This window comes from Anas acuta, chromosome Z (genome assembly GCF_963932015.1).
Source record: "Anas acuta chromosome Z, bAnaAcu1.1, whole genome shotgun sequence".
Taxonomy (NCBI): Eukaryota; Metazoa; Chordata; class Aves; order Anseriformes; family Anatidae; genus Anas; species Anas acuta.
The window spans coordinates 73,364,604-73,377,457 of record NC_089017.1 but is presented as its reverse complement, the minus strand read 5'-3'; the positions used below and the strand labels follow the sequence as shown (position 1 = coordinate 73,377,457).

Here is a 12,854-nt window from a genome sequence, read left to right as displayed (position 1 = left end):
TGGGGGGGGGGGGGGGGGATAGGGCACGCAAAATGATGAGGGGGTGGAAGAATTATTTCGCACCACGTGTTGAGATTGGGCTTAAAAGGGGGAAAAATAACAATAATCATAATAATAAAACGAGTGTTGTTTGACGGGAGATCGCCGCCTGGACACACAAAGCTGCCGCTGCCGGGTGCTGCCTCAGGGGGTCGGGGGTGCGGGGAGGGGGCGTTGGGGTGGGGGTGTGGGGTCGGGGAGGAAGGGGGGGGGGTCTTTACTCACTGGTTGGTGGGGGGCGCGTTGAGCGGGATGGCCACCTCCTCCTCCTCGTACTCGGGGCCGTCCAGGGAGTCGCCTTCATCCACCGCCCCCAGCGCCCCGGCCGGGGGAGGAGGCGGCGGCGGCGGCGGCAGCGGGGGGAAGGCGGCGGCGGCGGCGGCTGCGGGCTCGGGCGGCTCCGTGGTGGCTGGCGGAGGGGCGGCAGGCCCCGAGCCCACCGCCAGCAGCCCCAGCGCCGAGCACAGCGGGGGCGCGGCGCCCGGGAAGGGGCCCGGCGGGCACGGACCCTTAGCCCGGCACGGCCCCGCTTCGGCGGCGACGGCAGCGGCGGAGGAAACCGAGCCGCCCTCCTCAGCCCCAGCCCCGGCCTCGGCCGCCATCATCGTGAGCCTCGCCCCCCTCCGGCCGCGGGGAGGCGGCGACAAAAGGGGCCCCGCAGCCGGCACCGGCCCCGCCCCGCCGGGGCGAGGCGAGGCTGAGGCGAAACTTCCCCGGTGGGGACGGGACGGGACGAGGCAGGGAGGGAGGGAAGGGGAGGGGGGGGGGGCGGCCGCTCAGGGCAGCTCCGCGGGGCGCCGCCGCCTCCGCTTCATGCCGCCTCCCTCCGCCTTCCACACGCCCTCAGCCCGCCCCCGACCGACGGACAGACCGACGGACGGACGGACAGACAGAGGGAGGGAGGGAGGGAAGGAGGCGGGCATGGGCGCGGCGCGCATGCGTCCCCCTGCCTCAGCGAGCGCGTGCGCGCGGTGTGTGGTGTGGTGTGTGTGTGTGAGAGAGAGGGTCGCCTCGCCCAACAATAAAAACCCACCGAAACGGCCCCAAAATTAATAAATTATGACGTAAAAATGTCTTGTAGTTGTTATTAGGGGAAGGGGAAAATGGAAGGGGGGGGGGGGGGGGGTTCTGCCGTTTGACTGGGTTGGAGCGCCTCGCCCCGCCCCGCCGCGCCGTGAGGAGGCGGTGGGAAGGCGCTGAGGGCGGCCCGCCGGGGAAGGGGTGAAAGAGGGGGAAAGTAATAAATAATTTAACCGAAATGATTTAAAATAAATGAGTAAATAGATAAAGGGCGGGGAACGGGGAGGTAGGTGGAGCTGGGGTCCGCTGTGAGGGGAAGGCAAGGCGGGAGGAGGGGGCTGCCCGGTGGGGCGGCCGCTCGAAGAAAATTAACAATTTTTCACAGAAAATATTAAAAAAAAAAAAAAAAATGAAAATCCTAGTGGGTTTTCCTCTTGGAAAATCCTGCAGAGATCGGGATTTCCAGCAGCAAACAAAAAGTGCTTGCTAGAGTCTGCGAGGCGCTGCGCACCTTGTAGGGGTTGTAGCGCCGTTGATACTAAAAGGCATTTACTCAGCACTTTCCTGAAGTTATACTTTTTTTCTTTTTTTCTTGCTACCCAAGCCCACAGCCTCTCACACCCACAAGCCTATCTATCTTCGTCATTAATGGTGCTGCTGGCTGTGGTGGGCTTACTTGGCGCTTCAGATTCACCACACGGGAAAGTACCTCTGTGATCAAGAGGACGTTGTGCGACAAACATTACCGGGCACTGTAAAATGTGTAGGTATCTTTTGATTTTTTTTTTTCTTCTGATTTTTTTTTTTCTTCCCCAGTAATAAAAGAGCTGACAAATAGCAGCACGTTGACACTTGTATGTCTCTCAAGAGTTCTCAGAAGGCATCTAAACATTCAGGTTTTCAAAGCTTTGCATTACCCAAAAGTATTAAGTGAATTTCTCCCGAGGCCACTAAAACAAACTACTGCTCCCACTTTCACAGCTCTCCCGCCAACCTCTTTTTATCTGCTGAGATGAAGTTTCATATCTTGCCTTCTAAAGGCAAAATTTGCTTCCAGTTAGACCACTAATATCAGTGGAATTATGCTGGGTTTGTGCCCAGTGTCAGCGCAGGAGCTGGCTCTAGCCCTCATTTTACAGAATGGTAGCACATTTAGACCCTGCTGTTTCCCTGTTTAAGAAATTGCAGGTTAAACAGCAATCTCTTAGAGTTTTGATTTTTGCATTGCAGCGTTTCAGTATTGTGTATGTAATTCCAAATAGTCTTGAAGCCTACTGTCTCTGCGGGCTTCCACTCTGTTTGCTTTCCCTCACAGATCTTTAAATAAAACAATTTTAGCACAGTCTTTTTGCTGTTGTGAAGTGATATTCCTAAATATAGAACTGCAGTGTAAATATTTATAAGATTGCCTTAATGAGGCTGGCTTTTCTGGGTGCCGTCAAGGGCAACAGCATGTGTGCATGGGTGTGTGGGGACTAGGACAGCTGTCCTAGGAATTTCCTGCAGGAGGGGGTAATCTAACTGCAGCACTCCTTCAAGAGATTTATTTTGGGGAGAGCAGTTTTGAACTTGGCAAGGATTCTACAGAAAGAGAACTTCATGTAAGATCAGCCGAGTTGTTGCATCTCTGCCACTGACACACTGCTGCTCTGCACTTTGCAGGCAAGGTTTTCTGTCCCAGGTCTCTTGGTGCTGCAGTAACACACACAGCTTCCTGCATCAGCTCGTAAGGAAAGTTGATTTCCAGGCTTTGGTGTGGCATTATTTAGATATATTTGGGTGAGGGAACAAGTATAATGGTATTTTTCTTAAAGCCTCTTGTGGATTTACAAAGCTGTTGTTCTGAAGTTCTGGTACAAATGATGCCAGGATGGTTACTTCTTCCTTCCTTCTGTGAGCAATGTCAGGCTGGATTCTCTGAGGAGTGTATTTGCATACACCCTAGAGTCAGTTTGTAAGGTGGCAAATCTAGAAATACACACAATTTTTTTCTCTGATGGCTGGTAGGTCTGGTATCCCTCATCTCTGGTCTAGTCATGAAGTAGCACAGCAGGGGTTGATTAGGGCTTTTCTGGTCTAATGACCAGTATGTAGAAAGGCCAAAACTGACACTCACACAGCAAAATGCATTGCTGCACACATGTTGATGGATGCTGCCATTCATTATTGGTGATGCTCCCTGGTAGTACTGCCTCTCCCTGCTCACTTATCTCTTTGTTTAGAGTAGGTAAAATTATTAGCAGAGGATCCTGCCTGTGGAGAACATACACAGTGTCTGCCTGTGCTCCTAAATAAAACAGATTATTGCCAAGTGCTGAGGTGGGATGTCTGGACAGTGTAGCCTCCTTTTCTGTCACACCTCCAGGCATGCCACTGGCAGCCTGAGGAGCTGGTCAGCATTCGAGGTGCTGCAGGGACCGTTCCCAGCAGGCAGCTTGCATACAGCCACCCTGGCGTGGAGACTGAGAGAGTTCCTCTGCGGCATCAGGGGCATGCCACCCTGTGCCAGCTGGCTTGATTGCCCATGTGTGTGCACAGGGCCACTTAATTTGCTAGGGTTGTGTAGATACAGACATACCTTGCTGCTTTTTTTATTCATGGTAGCTGGTGTTCAAAGTCTTTCATAGATCCAGTTCATACTGCAAAGATTGTGGGATCCAAAGCCGTATCTTCAGACGCAGTAACAGATGAATGCCAGTGGCATCAAGTACCTCCTTTGAATTATGTTACCTAATCAGCATCCTGGGTTTATAAAAGCTGCTTGTGCACTACCACGCATACACAAGTGGGGCTTGTGTAGTAACAGGTACACAGGAGTTGTGGCAGCGGTGGCATGTTCCGGTCAGCTGAACACAGGGTTAAATCCTCAAGAGTTTTCAGGCTGGATTTGTTGCTAATTTAAATGCATGGCCCTATAATGTGTACAAGGTTTCACTTTCTTCATCAGTAAAGAGAGAAGTCATCTCACAGATGTGTCAGAGGATTAACTTTGTTGGTGGTGGTGTGTTTGTTTGTTTTTTCAACATTTGAAAAATAGTGAGAATTAATTCTTATTAGGATGAAAAGTCACATAAAGTGAATGACCCAGTGTTTCAGTCGCATTATTTATAGAGATGTTACTTGAATCATTGATAAGAGTAAGCACTTCGTAACTTTCACCTTTACTCCTCGCTCCAGCACACACCTGCTGCTGTCCTCTACCAGAGCACAAATTATTTCCACTTTTACAAAGTTGTTATCCTGTCTCAGAAATTAATAGCAACAATTTTTCTGTCCCATGATGCAGTGATAAGGAAACAGCCTCACCATAAAGAACCCAGAACGCTCCAGCTGTTCCAGATCTTCCCCTCATGCTCCCACAGCAAAATAATACACGGTCTAAGAGTTGGTGCTGGCTCTTCCTATGTATGTAGCTGTTACAACTCCATAGGAGGCTGTATATGTTGCTGGGAAGTTGGGAAGGAGGGCAGAATCTGGAATACAACAACCTGAATACTGATATATTTATGTCCTGTGACTTAACTGCTTTTCTTTCATCATGTTTGCTTTTTATTTTATTTCTATCAAATAAAGCCGACTGTATTTCCAGAAAAATGATCGTAAGGTTATCATTGATCTGCCGTCATCACTATCTGCATATTTAATTTTGGGGTCTGTCAGCTCTTCCATTTTCATGGTATGAATCAGAAGCTTCTGTTTGCATTGAATATTTCATTTGTATTGAATCTCAGAGTAGATTACTATCGATAAGCTTATTTTAAAATTCTTTCCCTTTACTTTAAAAGTGCAACTATCTTTAAATGTTTTTTTTGTTTGTTTGATGACTTCCAGATTATTATTGATCCATGCAAGAATATTTTTTTCACATGGGAAATGATCTCCTTCAAAGTCCAAACTGTTCCATAACCTTTTGTCCCTCCTCACTTTGTTCTTGTATAGTTTGATGTGCTTTCAAATAAGTTTCTAAGCTGGAGTTCAGATACACTGAGCCGAAATAAAAACTATAATCTCCAGAGCTGTAGAAACTGCATCCTATTTTCTAACTATAATCTCCAGAGCTGTAGAAACTGCATCCTAAACCCAAGAGTAGTATCTCTTGGGTTTCAGAATTGATAAAGAAATTACTACTTGATCAGTACCTTTTTTTTTTTTTTTTGGTCTCTTAAGCAAATGCAAAAGGACATGAACAGCTACATATTGAAGTAAATGTTTTTATTAGTATATGATACTGTTTTTTTTTTATTATTATTTTTATATATATATATTTTGATCTGTCTTTCAAAATGGCTTTAAAAGGTTTTGTATAGTTGTAATTTTTCACTTTCTCTTTTCCATTTTAGAACAGCACCATAGGAGACATAGGTTTTTTCTTGTCTCACTTCAGGCTGCATCTGGAAGAGAAGTATTTTTTTTTTCTTCTTTTTTTCCCTCTAACATTGCATATTTCATGGTTTTGATGTTCTAAGTAGGAGTGTGGTATTTCAGTCCCTTTTTATGAGCCCTCAGTGCACGCAGCAAATCTTTTTCCTTTTAGAAACAAACTGATATCACAGTTTGATACTCAGCCTCAGCACAACATGTTTTTGAGCCTTAAACCTTATGTTAATTAGTACATTGAAGCTCAAAGTCTTCCTGTCAAATCTTGTTCCTTGCTGTACTGCGTGGCAGTACTTCTACTCAGTTGTCCTAGTCATGATCATTGATACTTTTGCTACATTTTATTATTTGCACATCCTGACAGATTTTCTCAGAACATGTTGTGTTTTGTTTTTTGTTGTTGTTGTTCGTTTGTTTGTTTTCTTGACAATTAGCTTTGGAAAACATAAAATTTCTGTGCTGTACTATTTAAGCATTGTACAGAACTTAATAATTTAATCAAAGCGTAGTTATTTTGCTGTTAACTTCTTTAAATCAATTTATTTTGTTTGAGTATAATATACTGGTGCCACTATATATATTTTAACCCTAGTTATTCCTATATTGTCAATGAATTTTCAAAACAACATGTATTTGTACTGTGTTTTTCTGTTTCTTAGATTTCTGGTTTTGGAGCACTTACCGTCTTCTAACATATAAAATGTTTGTTTGTGACATGCGTGTGGAAACATACACACTTCATCTTGGGTGATATAGTGTATCAGCAACTGAATTATTCAAAAGTAACCATTTTAAGCAAGAGTGAGACCCTTTAGTATCTCTCTGGAGGCATTGCACAGCCTCCTGGGCACACCTCGGCCTGCACTAACGGTCAGAAGCTCTTACTTTGGTAAGTCAGTGCCCAACTTTTTGTTCTTTCAGAGCTTCTACAGCAATGAACCAGATGATATATTTTTTCTCCTTGAATCCTAACAAAGTGCTGTGATCATAAGAACTGTAATGGCTATAACTTTTTTAGTATGCATAGCATAAGAGAGTCGGGATAAAATCAAATTGCGTGAAATAAAAACAGTGAAGTAGTACACCAGACTATTCAAATTGCCCTAATTTCAGTCTTTTCCTGTGGCCAAATACTTTTCTGCACTTCTTTCTGTGTCTGAGAAAATACATATTCGCTGGTGTTCCTTGCTACAGTTTTTTAGCACGTTGCAGGATTTTACTTTCAGAAAAGCCACCGTGGTTTAACTTGAAGATGCGTTTTGCCTGCTAAGTTTTGACTGGTATGCTAGCACTTCACATATACCTCCCACAGTAGGTGCTTTAAAAATATCCACAGATAATGAAAACTTCCCTGGTTCTTCTTAGACCTCCAAGATGCAACTGTAACTCCTCGATAACTGTTAGCTTGCATCTAGCAAAATGTTTTGCCAAAAGCAGTATGTTTGAGAGATCAGGCTCATCGGTTCAAGACAGAGCACAGTCAAATACAATTACACCTGCGCTGGCTTGTTCTCAGAGCATTGTACTGTGTTTTACACAGTCTCGGGTCAGTACAAATTTTGAATTCCGAGTGTTGTGTTTTAATTTATTGACATCTGAAAATACAAGAGCTAGTCTGATCAAATTGAAACTGATCGGTAAGGAGAATGTGAATGGCAGGTCATGTATCTGGCGTTAACAAGGAAGGCATTTGCTACCTATATACTCTAAGTGTGTTATAAATGGAAAAAATATTTAAAAAAAAAAGATTTTAAAAAGAGGTTAAATATGAGTCACAGAGGTGGTGGCATGTTATCTCAGCACACAGGAGGCAACAGGGAGTGTACTTTTCGTATAATCACATGGCCGCTGCCCCTTTCTACCTGAAAGAGATCAGCAGCTGCAAAGGTGTAAGTGGACATAGGGCTGGGAAAACAGACCAGCCATGAAAATAGTCTATTTTTCCAAAGGAAATGTTGTTGCAAGCGTCAAATCACAGTAACAAACTGCAAAACAAATAAAAAATTTAAGAACATTTATTTTATTTGCTCTGAAGAACTGCTTGTGATTTTCTGTGTTATTTTTCATGTGTCTTTTTCCTCATCAAGACGCTATCTGATAGATTGTCTTTTATAGTGTAAAATAGATAATTAACCAGAACCAGTAATGTTCACCTTTCTGAGGACTAAATTTTGTGTCCCTGAAGGACCATGAAAATACACACTTAACTTCAGTAGCACAGGAATGAGAACTACATAAATACTTTTTGTCTTACTTCATGGTTCTTTAATTTTAATTCCATATTGTTGTGCATATTTAAGCATGAGAGACGTGTGGTTTTTTACTTGTCTATATTTGTAATTTATGCCTTCACATAAAGACAGTACAGGTTTTCTCCTGAGCCTATAGGCATTGAACTACTCAATTTGTAGACTTACTGAACAGCTACACTATTTTTTATTCCACACTAACAGTTGTCTACATTTTCAGAAGCTGATTTGTTAGTTATTAACTTTTTCCAGGAGAAGACACAAAGACTGAGTTTCAACAGACAAAAATATATATATATATTTTTCCATTTTGCGTTTGAAAATACTTTGCATGTAATAATTTTCTCTGCTTTGTTAATTACAGCTCACATCCATAAAGGTTCTCAGTAATGAATGACCTTGGGTTTATGCAGCATATCTCTGACTGTCAATAGACAAAAATTTACACATCGACAAACATCTTTGTATTTTTGCAGCTGTTTAGGTATCCTTTGGATGTTTGTATAGGTGCTTTTACAGGAGCTGGAGAAAGGAAAAAAGTCTGATAAGAATGAACAAACAGGAAAATGTGATTATACTCATAATACCTACAGAACTTCCTCTCAGACCCATTATGTAACCTGTGCAGGATAATCCCAGCCGTTGCGTGGGGGACAGTCTTTCATTTCAAGCTGGGGCAATTTTTCTTGCTGTTTACCCTGAAACTGTTAAACAAATATTTAATCACATTATTGAAGAGTATATCTTCTACATTAATTTCAATAGATTAACTACTCAGTTTGTGACTGCTAGTTGCAGTGACTTAATATAAGATACCTACCCATGCCTTGTATTTAAATTAAGGATATTTCTGTCAAATACAGGTAACAGGTATTCATGTAAATTAAATTTTATATATCTGTAAGATCAATATATATATATATATGGGTAATATGTATTACTCAGCAAGGCTCATAATCTGCCTTTAAAATAGGAAATTGTATCCTTGCTTAATAGAATAATTCAAATGTAAAAAGAGTATCTGCTTCTAGATGCAGCTTTAATAAAGATAACAAATAGCTATATACTAGTCTTTTCAAAGAGTATTTATATCATACAACTAATAAAATAACACAGCAGTGGAAAGTATTTATCTTTTAGTTCCAAATTTTCACTTCAATTTCCAGTTACCAAAAAATTGTAATCAGCTCTTTTGACCTGATATTTTTAAAAGAATGTCTTCATGAACATTGCTGTTGAAAACTGGAAAAAAAAAAATGGGAAAGGAAGAAGTTCTAGTTCATGCAAGATATATGAATTTAGTCATTATATAGCTAGATCTAATTTCATGGACATCAGATCTGCATAAAGCCAGTAATTTTTAAAAAAGGGCTGCTCACATGGTGCTCACAAAATGTGCGTATACATTTACTGACTGTATTAAAAACAGTATTTGCATGTAAGGCATACGAAATATATTTGCAAAATGGGTAACGGTGTCTGAGGTCATATTTGCACATCTAAAGTATCCATTCTGTATATGGAGATTTCTACTTCCTTATGGAATATGTACTGACATGAAACAAGTTTCTTAAGTATTACACTGGGTTAGTTTAGGTGTCCTGTTCATCTGCCTACAGCTCAGTTCCTGTAGGTTCTCCATCCCGGGTTACATTTTTCAGTTGTGAAATCTTTGTAAATTAGAAAGAGGAAAAGTTAACATCCACTGTGCTAAAGGCAACTTTTAGCTATTTTTGTTGTGGGATATATGGAGGTAGGTATGCTTAACTCAGACACACTGTATTAATCACAGAAATTACTAAGTGAAATTCTATGGCCTGCATTACATAGTTGCCCAGCCTGTTAACCTTTCTGACTCTATAATTTTTTAATCCACAAATACAGTTTTTAAATAGTCCATTTGTTATTGTTTCTGTTCTAGTTACTGCTTATGATAGTATTAACTTGTATAAAAGCTATTGGTTTAAGCTATTTGAATGTCTATTACGGAGTTTGAAATAAGTTCCACAGTCAGACACTGAAGAACAGGAACATAAATATTCCACCGGTTTACTGTGTATTCCAGAGTATATATAGCTTATACTCATTCCTGAGTATACATAGTATACTGGTATATACTTATTCCAGAGTATTCCATACCCTATACAAAGTGCAAAGTCTGTATAATGTTAATAGCTCATTCCAGAGTAGCATAAATACAATGACAAAGCATTTTCTGTTTCCGATGGATTTTAGCCACTGGTGGATAAAATGCTAAAAAAAGTGTTAAAAAGATGTTAATAGCTGTCATCCCATTGTTCTGTTTAAGTCAGAGGTATCTGAGAATCTAATAGTAATAGTGAAATCACTGGTGAAGCTAATTACTTTAAAAGGGGCAGAAGTCTAATATATATATTCTTCAATATGACATTTTTGATGATTAGAAGGATGGAATGCTCAAACAGCATCCAAGGTACCACATCTGCTACATAAGCACAATTATTTTAGCAGGAGTTAGCAGTTAGTAATAAATAATATTAATTAAATTAGATTTTTAAATTGTAACTTATACACACTGATTATATTTAACCAAAGATTTTGGTAAGATGTGCTGGTATTTAGTTAGTTTATCTGCTGCTTTTGCAGTCTCCTCTGAATGTCTTTAAAACTTTAATTGACTAAGTGCAGTTTGCAAGGATATCCATATCCTTGTATTCAGCAATTATACATTGATTTTTCTATCTGTATATATTTAGAAATGTGAAGGTGAAAACACTTAGAGAATATGCCAGTTAGATTACATAACAGGAAGACACAAAACTTTATATTCTGAAAATGTTACCGTTGCAAACGGCAGTACATGCATAGCATTTGCATTGCAACAGGAGCAGAGACTCAGACAGCAAGCTGGGGGAGGCTAAATGTTAGAATTCTTATATTCCAACTAATTAGAATTTGCAGTGTACAAAGTTAGGAGGAGTTTGTAAAACCAGGACCCTCCTTAACACACTGTGGTGGTTTTACTCATCTGGGCAGCCAAGCTCCACCACAACCACTCTCTCACTCCCCCTTCTCAAAGGGAAAGGGAAGAAAATAGGATGCAAAGGGCTCAAGGGTTGAGATAAGGACAGGGAGATCACTCAAAAATTATCATCATGGTCAAAACAGACTCAGGACGGGTCCCCCACGGGTGGGTGGCAGCTCCCCCCAGACCCCCTGCTCCTGCGGGGGCTCCTCTCCACGGGCTGCAGCTCCGGCCTGGGGCCTGCTCCTGCGGGGGCTCTCCATGGGCCGCAGCCTCCTCCAGGCCACATCCACCTGCTCCACCGGGGGCTCCTCCACCCATGGGGGGGCTGCAGCGTGGAGATCTGCTCCATGGGGGACCCATGGGCTGCAGGGGGACAGCCTGCTCCACCAGGGGCCTCTCCCTGCACAGCCCGCAGGGGAACTGCTGCTGCCTGCCTGCAGCACCTCCTGCCCTCCTGCTGCACTCACCTGGGGGCTGCAGGGCTGGTGCTCACTTCTCACTCTCCCAGCTGCTGTAGCACAGAAGATTTTTGTTTTGCCCTCTCTTCAGTCTGCTCACCCAGAGGCACAACCAGCATCACTTACAGCCCAGCTCTGGCCAGTGGCGAGTCCCTTTTGGAGTTGGCTGGAGCAGGCTTCTCTCTGGCATGGGGCAGCTGCTGGATTCTTCTCACAGAGGCCACCCCTGTGGCCCCCCACTACCAAAACCTTGCTGTGTAAACCCAATACACAGAAGGAATAAGCATATTTAGTCCCTGCATCAAGAGAGCCTAGAGTACATGATGTAATGACCATAGTCTATAACACCAAGGAAGCAAGCAGTTTAACAGTACTTCATAACGAAGAGGAAGGAGATCATCTAAATATAGTCCAGTTTGCTTTTTGAGAGGCTTTGTTTTCTGAGAAAAGAAGCTTGCAACTGAAAGAGTGCTATAAGCTAAAAGTAACTCTGCATTTGCTGGTTAGGTGAAGAAAGCTTGCAGTGGACGCTCAGCGTCTCTCTGATATGGAGGGTAATAAATTGGAGATTTTCCTCTGGGTTTTGCAAGACAAGCTGTAGCCTATTTGAAACAGCTGCAGTAAAACAGAAGCTGTTTTCTCTCTAGGGAACAAAGGACTCTGGCTTGTGGCTGAATTCATGCAATATGATACTCATCTCAAATGGAATAAAGTTAGTTTGGCAAGTTTCATACAAGATTAAAGGTAACTTTCTAATGGAATTAGAGATGGTAGTGGGAGTGGGTCTTTACTAGTGCGTATCCATGTAGGATTTTGAGCCTACTGCTTCTCCGTTTAAAATCTGTTTTTCCTTGTGGAAAGAAATCTCTTTTTAGTGACAGATTAGGTCATGTTATGCCTGCACAAGAAAACAAAGTTGTCCCTTCTCACTAACAAAGGGTGCTTCTTAATGGTTGTGCCTCTGAGATGTGTATGTGTAGAGGCATTGTGCATGGCCACATCACCTCCTCCTACTACCTCCTACCCATCATTGTCTTGCCTTTAAATGTCTGGCAATTTCATGACTCAAGTTAAAGCATATGCTAATCTAAAAAGTTATGGGCATGTGTGTATGAGAGATTTATAGCATTACACATGATACTGTTCTAATCTGCAATTTAAGTATAGCTCACATTTCTGTAACTAGATTTTCCTCTGGAAGATTTATGCTTGTGGGAATGAAAAGTAATTTGCATTGAAATAAATTTTGTTTAGTTGCATCTGTGCCAAACTTTCTAGCAATTCTGCTTTTACCTTCCTGTTCTGCTTTCTCACCCTTCGAAACACTTTACTGTCCTAACCAGCTAATCCACCTATTATTATCACCTCTGTTGCCCAAAAACTAGTACACCTGGACAACACAAATGTTTGACATGATGTCCCTGTCTGTCTTCTGGGATTTGGCCATAGTCTGCCTTTTTCTGTTGTACATGGCTAGCAAATACACTACTTTAGATAGACCAGTACTATACATTACCTGAGCTAAGATCATGGATTGTATCAGTATAGGAAAAAGTGAAAACAAATCCTAGGTATCAGATACAAAAAGTGTGATGCATTTGAGAGTACTGCCATAGCAGTAGATGAGCACGATTTCAGCTGAATTGCTATGCAGTGCCCTAGTTAAAATAAGGTGCTGACAAGAAAATTCAAAACAGCTAAGCA

At 42.2% G+C, this 12,854-nt stretch overlaps 1 protein-coding gene and 1 long non-coding RNA gene across 3 annotated transcripts in view; one reads left to right on the top strand and one right to left on the bottom strand.

Moving 5' to 3' along the window:
- Window positions 1-783, bottom strand: part of RASA1 (RAS p21 protein activator 1) — a 58,857-nt gene extending 58,074 nt beyond the window's left edge. The window contains exon 1 of the mRNA XM_068667953.1: window positions 265-783. Within this exon, the coding sequence (XP_068524054.1) occupies window positions 265-644 (380 nt within the window). The 5' untranslated portion in view covers window positions 645-783. The remainder of the gene's footprint in view (window positions 1-264) is intronic.
- A 402-nt stretch (window positions 784-1,185) lies between these two features.
- LOC137848655 (uncharacterized) lies at window positions 1,186-12,371 on the top strand. 2 transcript variants are annotated; one of them, XR_011091464.1, is made up of 4 exons: window positions 1,186-1,315; window positions 1,664-1,820; window positions 5,400-5,461; window positions 6,096-12,371. It is a non-coding gene; the product is annotated as an uncharacterized lncRNA (long non-coding RNA). The 2 variants fall into 2 exon arrangements; XR_011091463.1 differs by having other exon boundaries at window positions 5,400-12,369.
- Window positions 12,372-12,854: the final 483 nt, after the last annotated feature.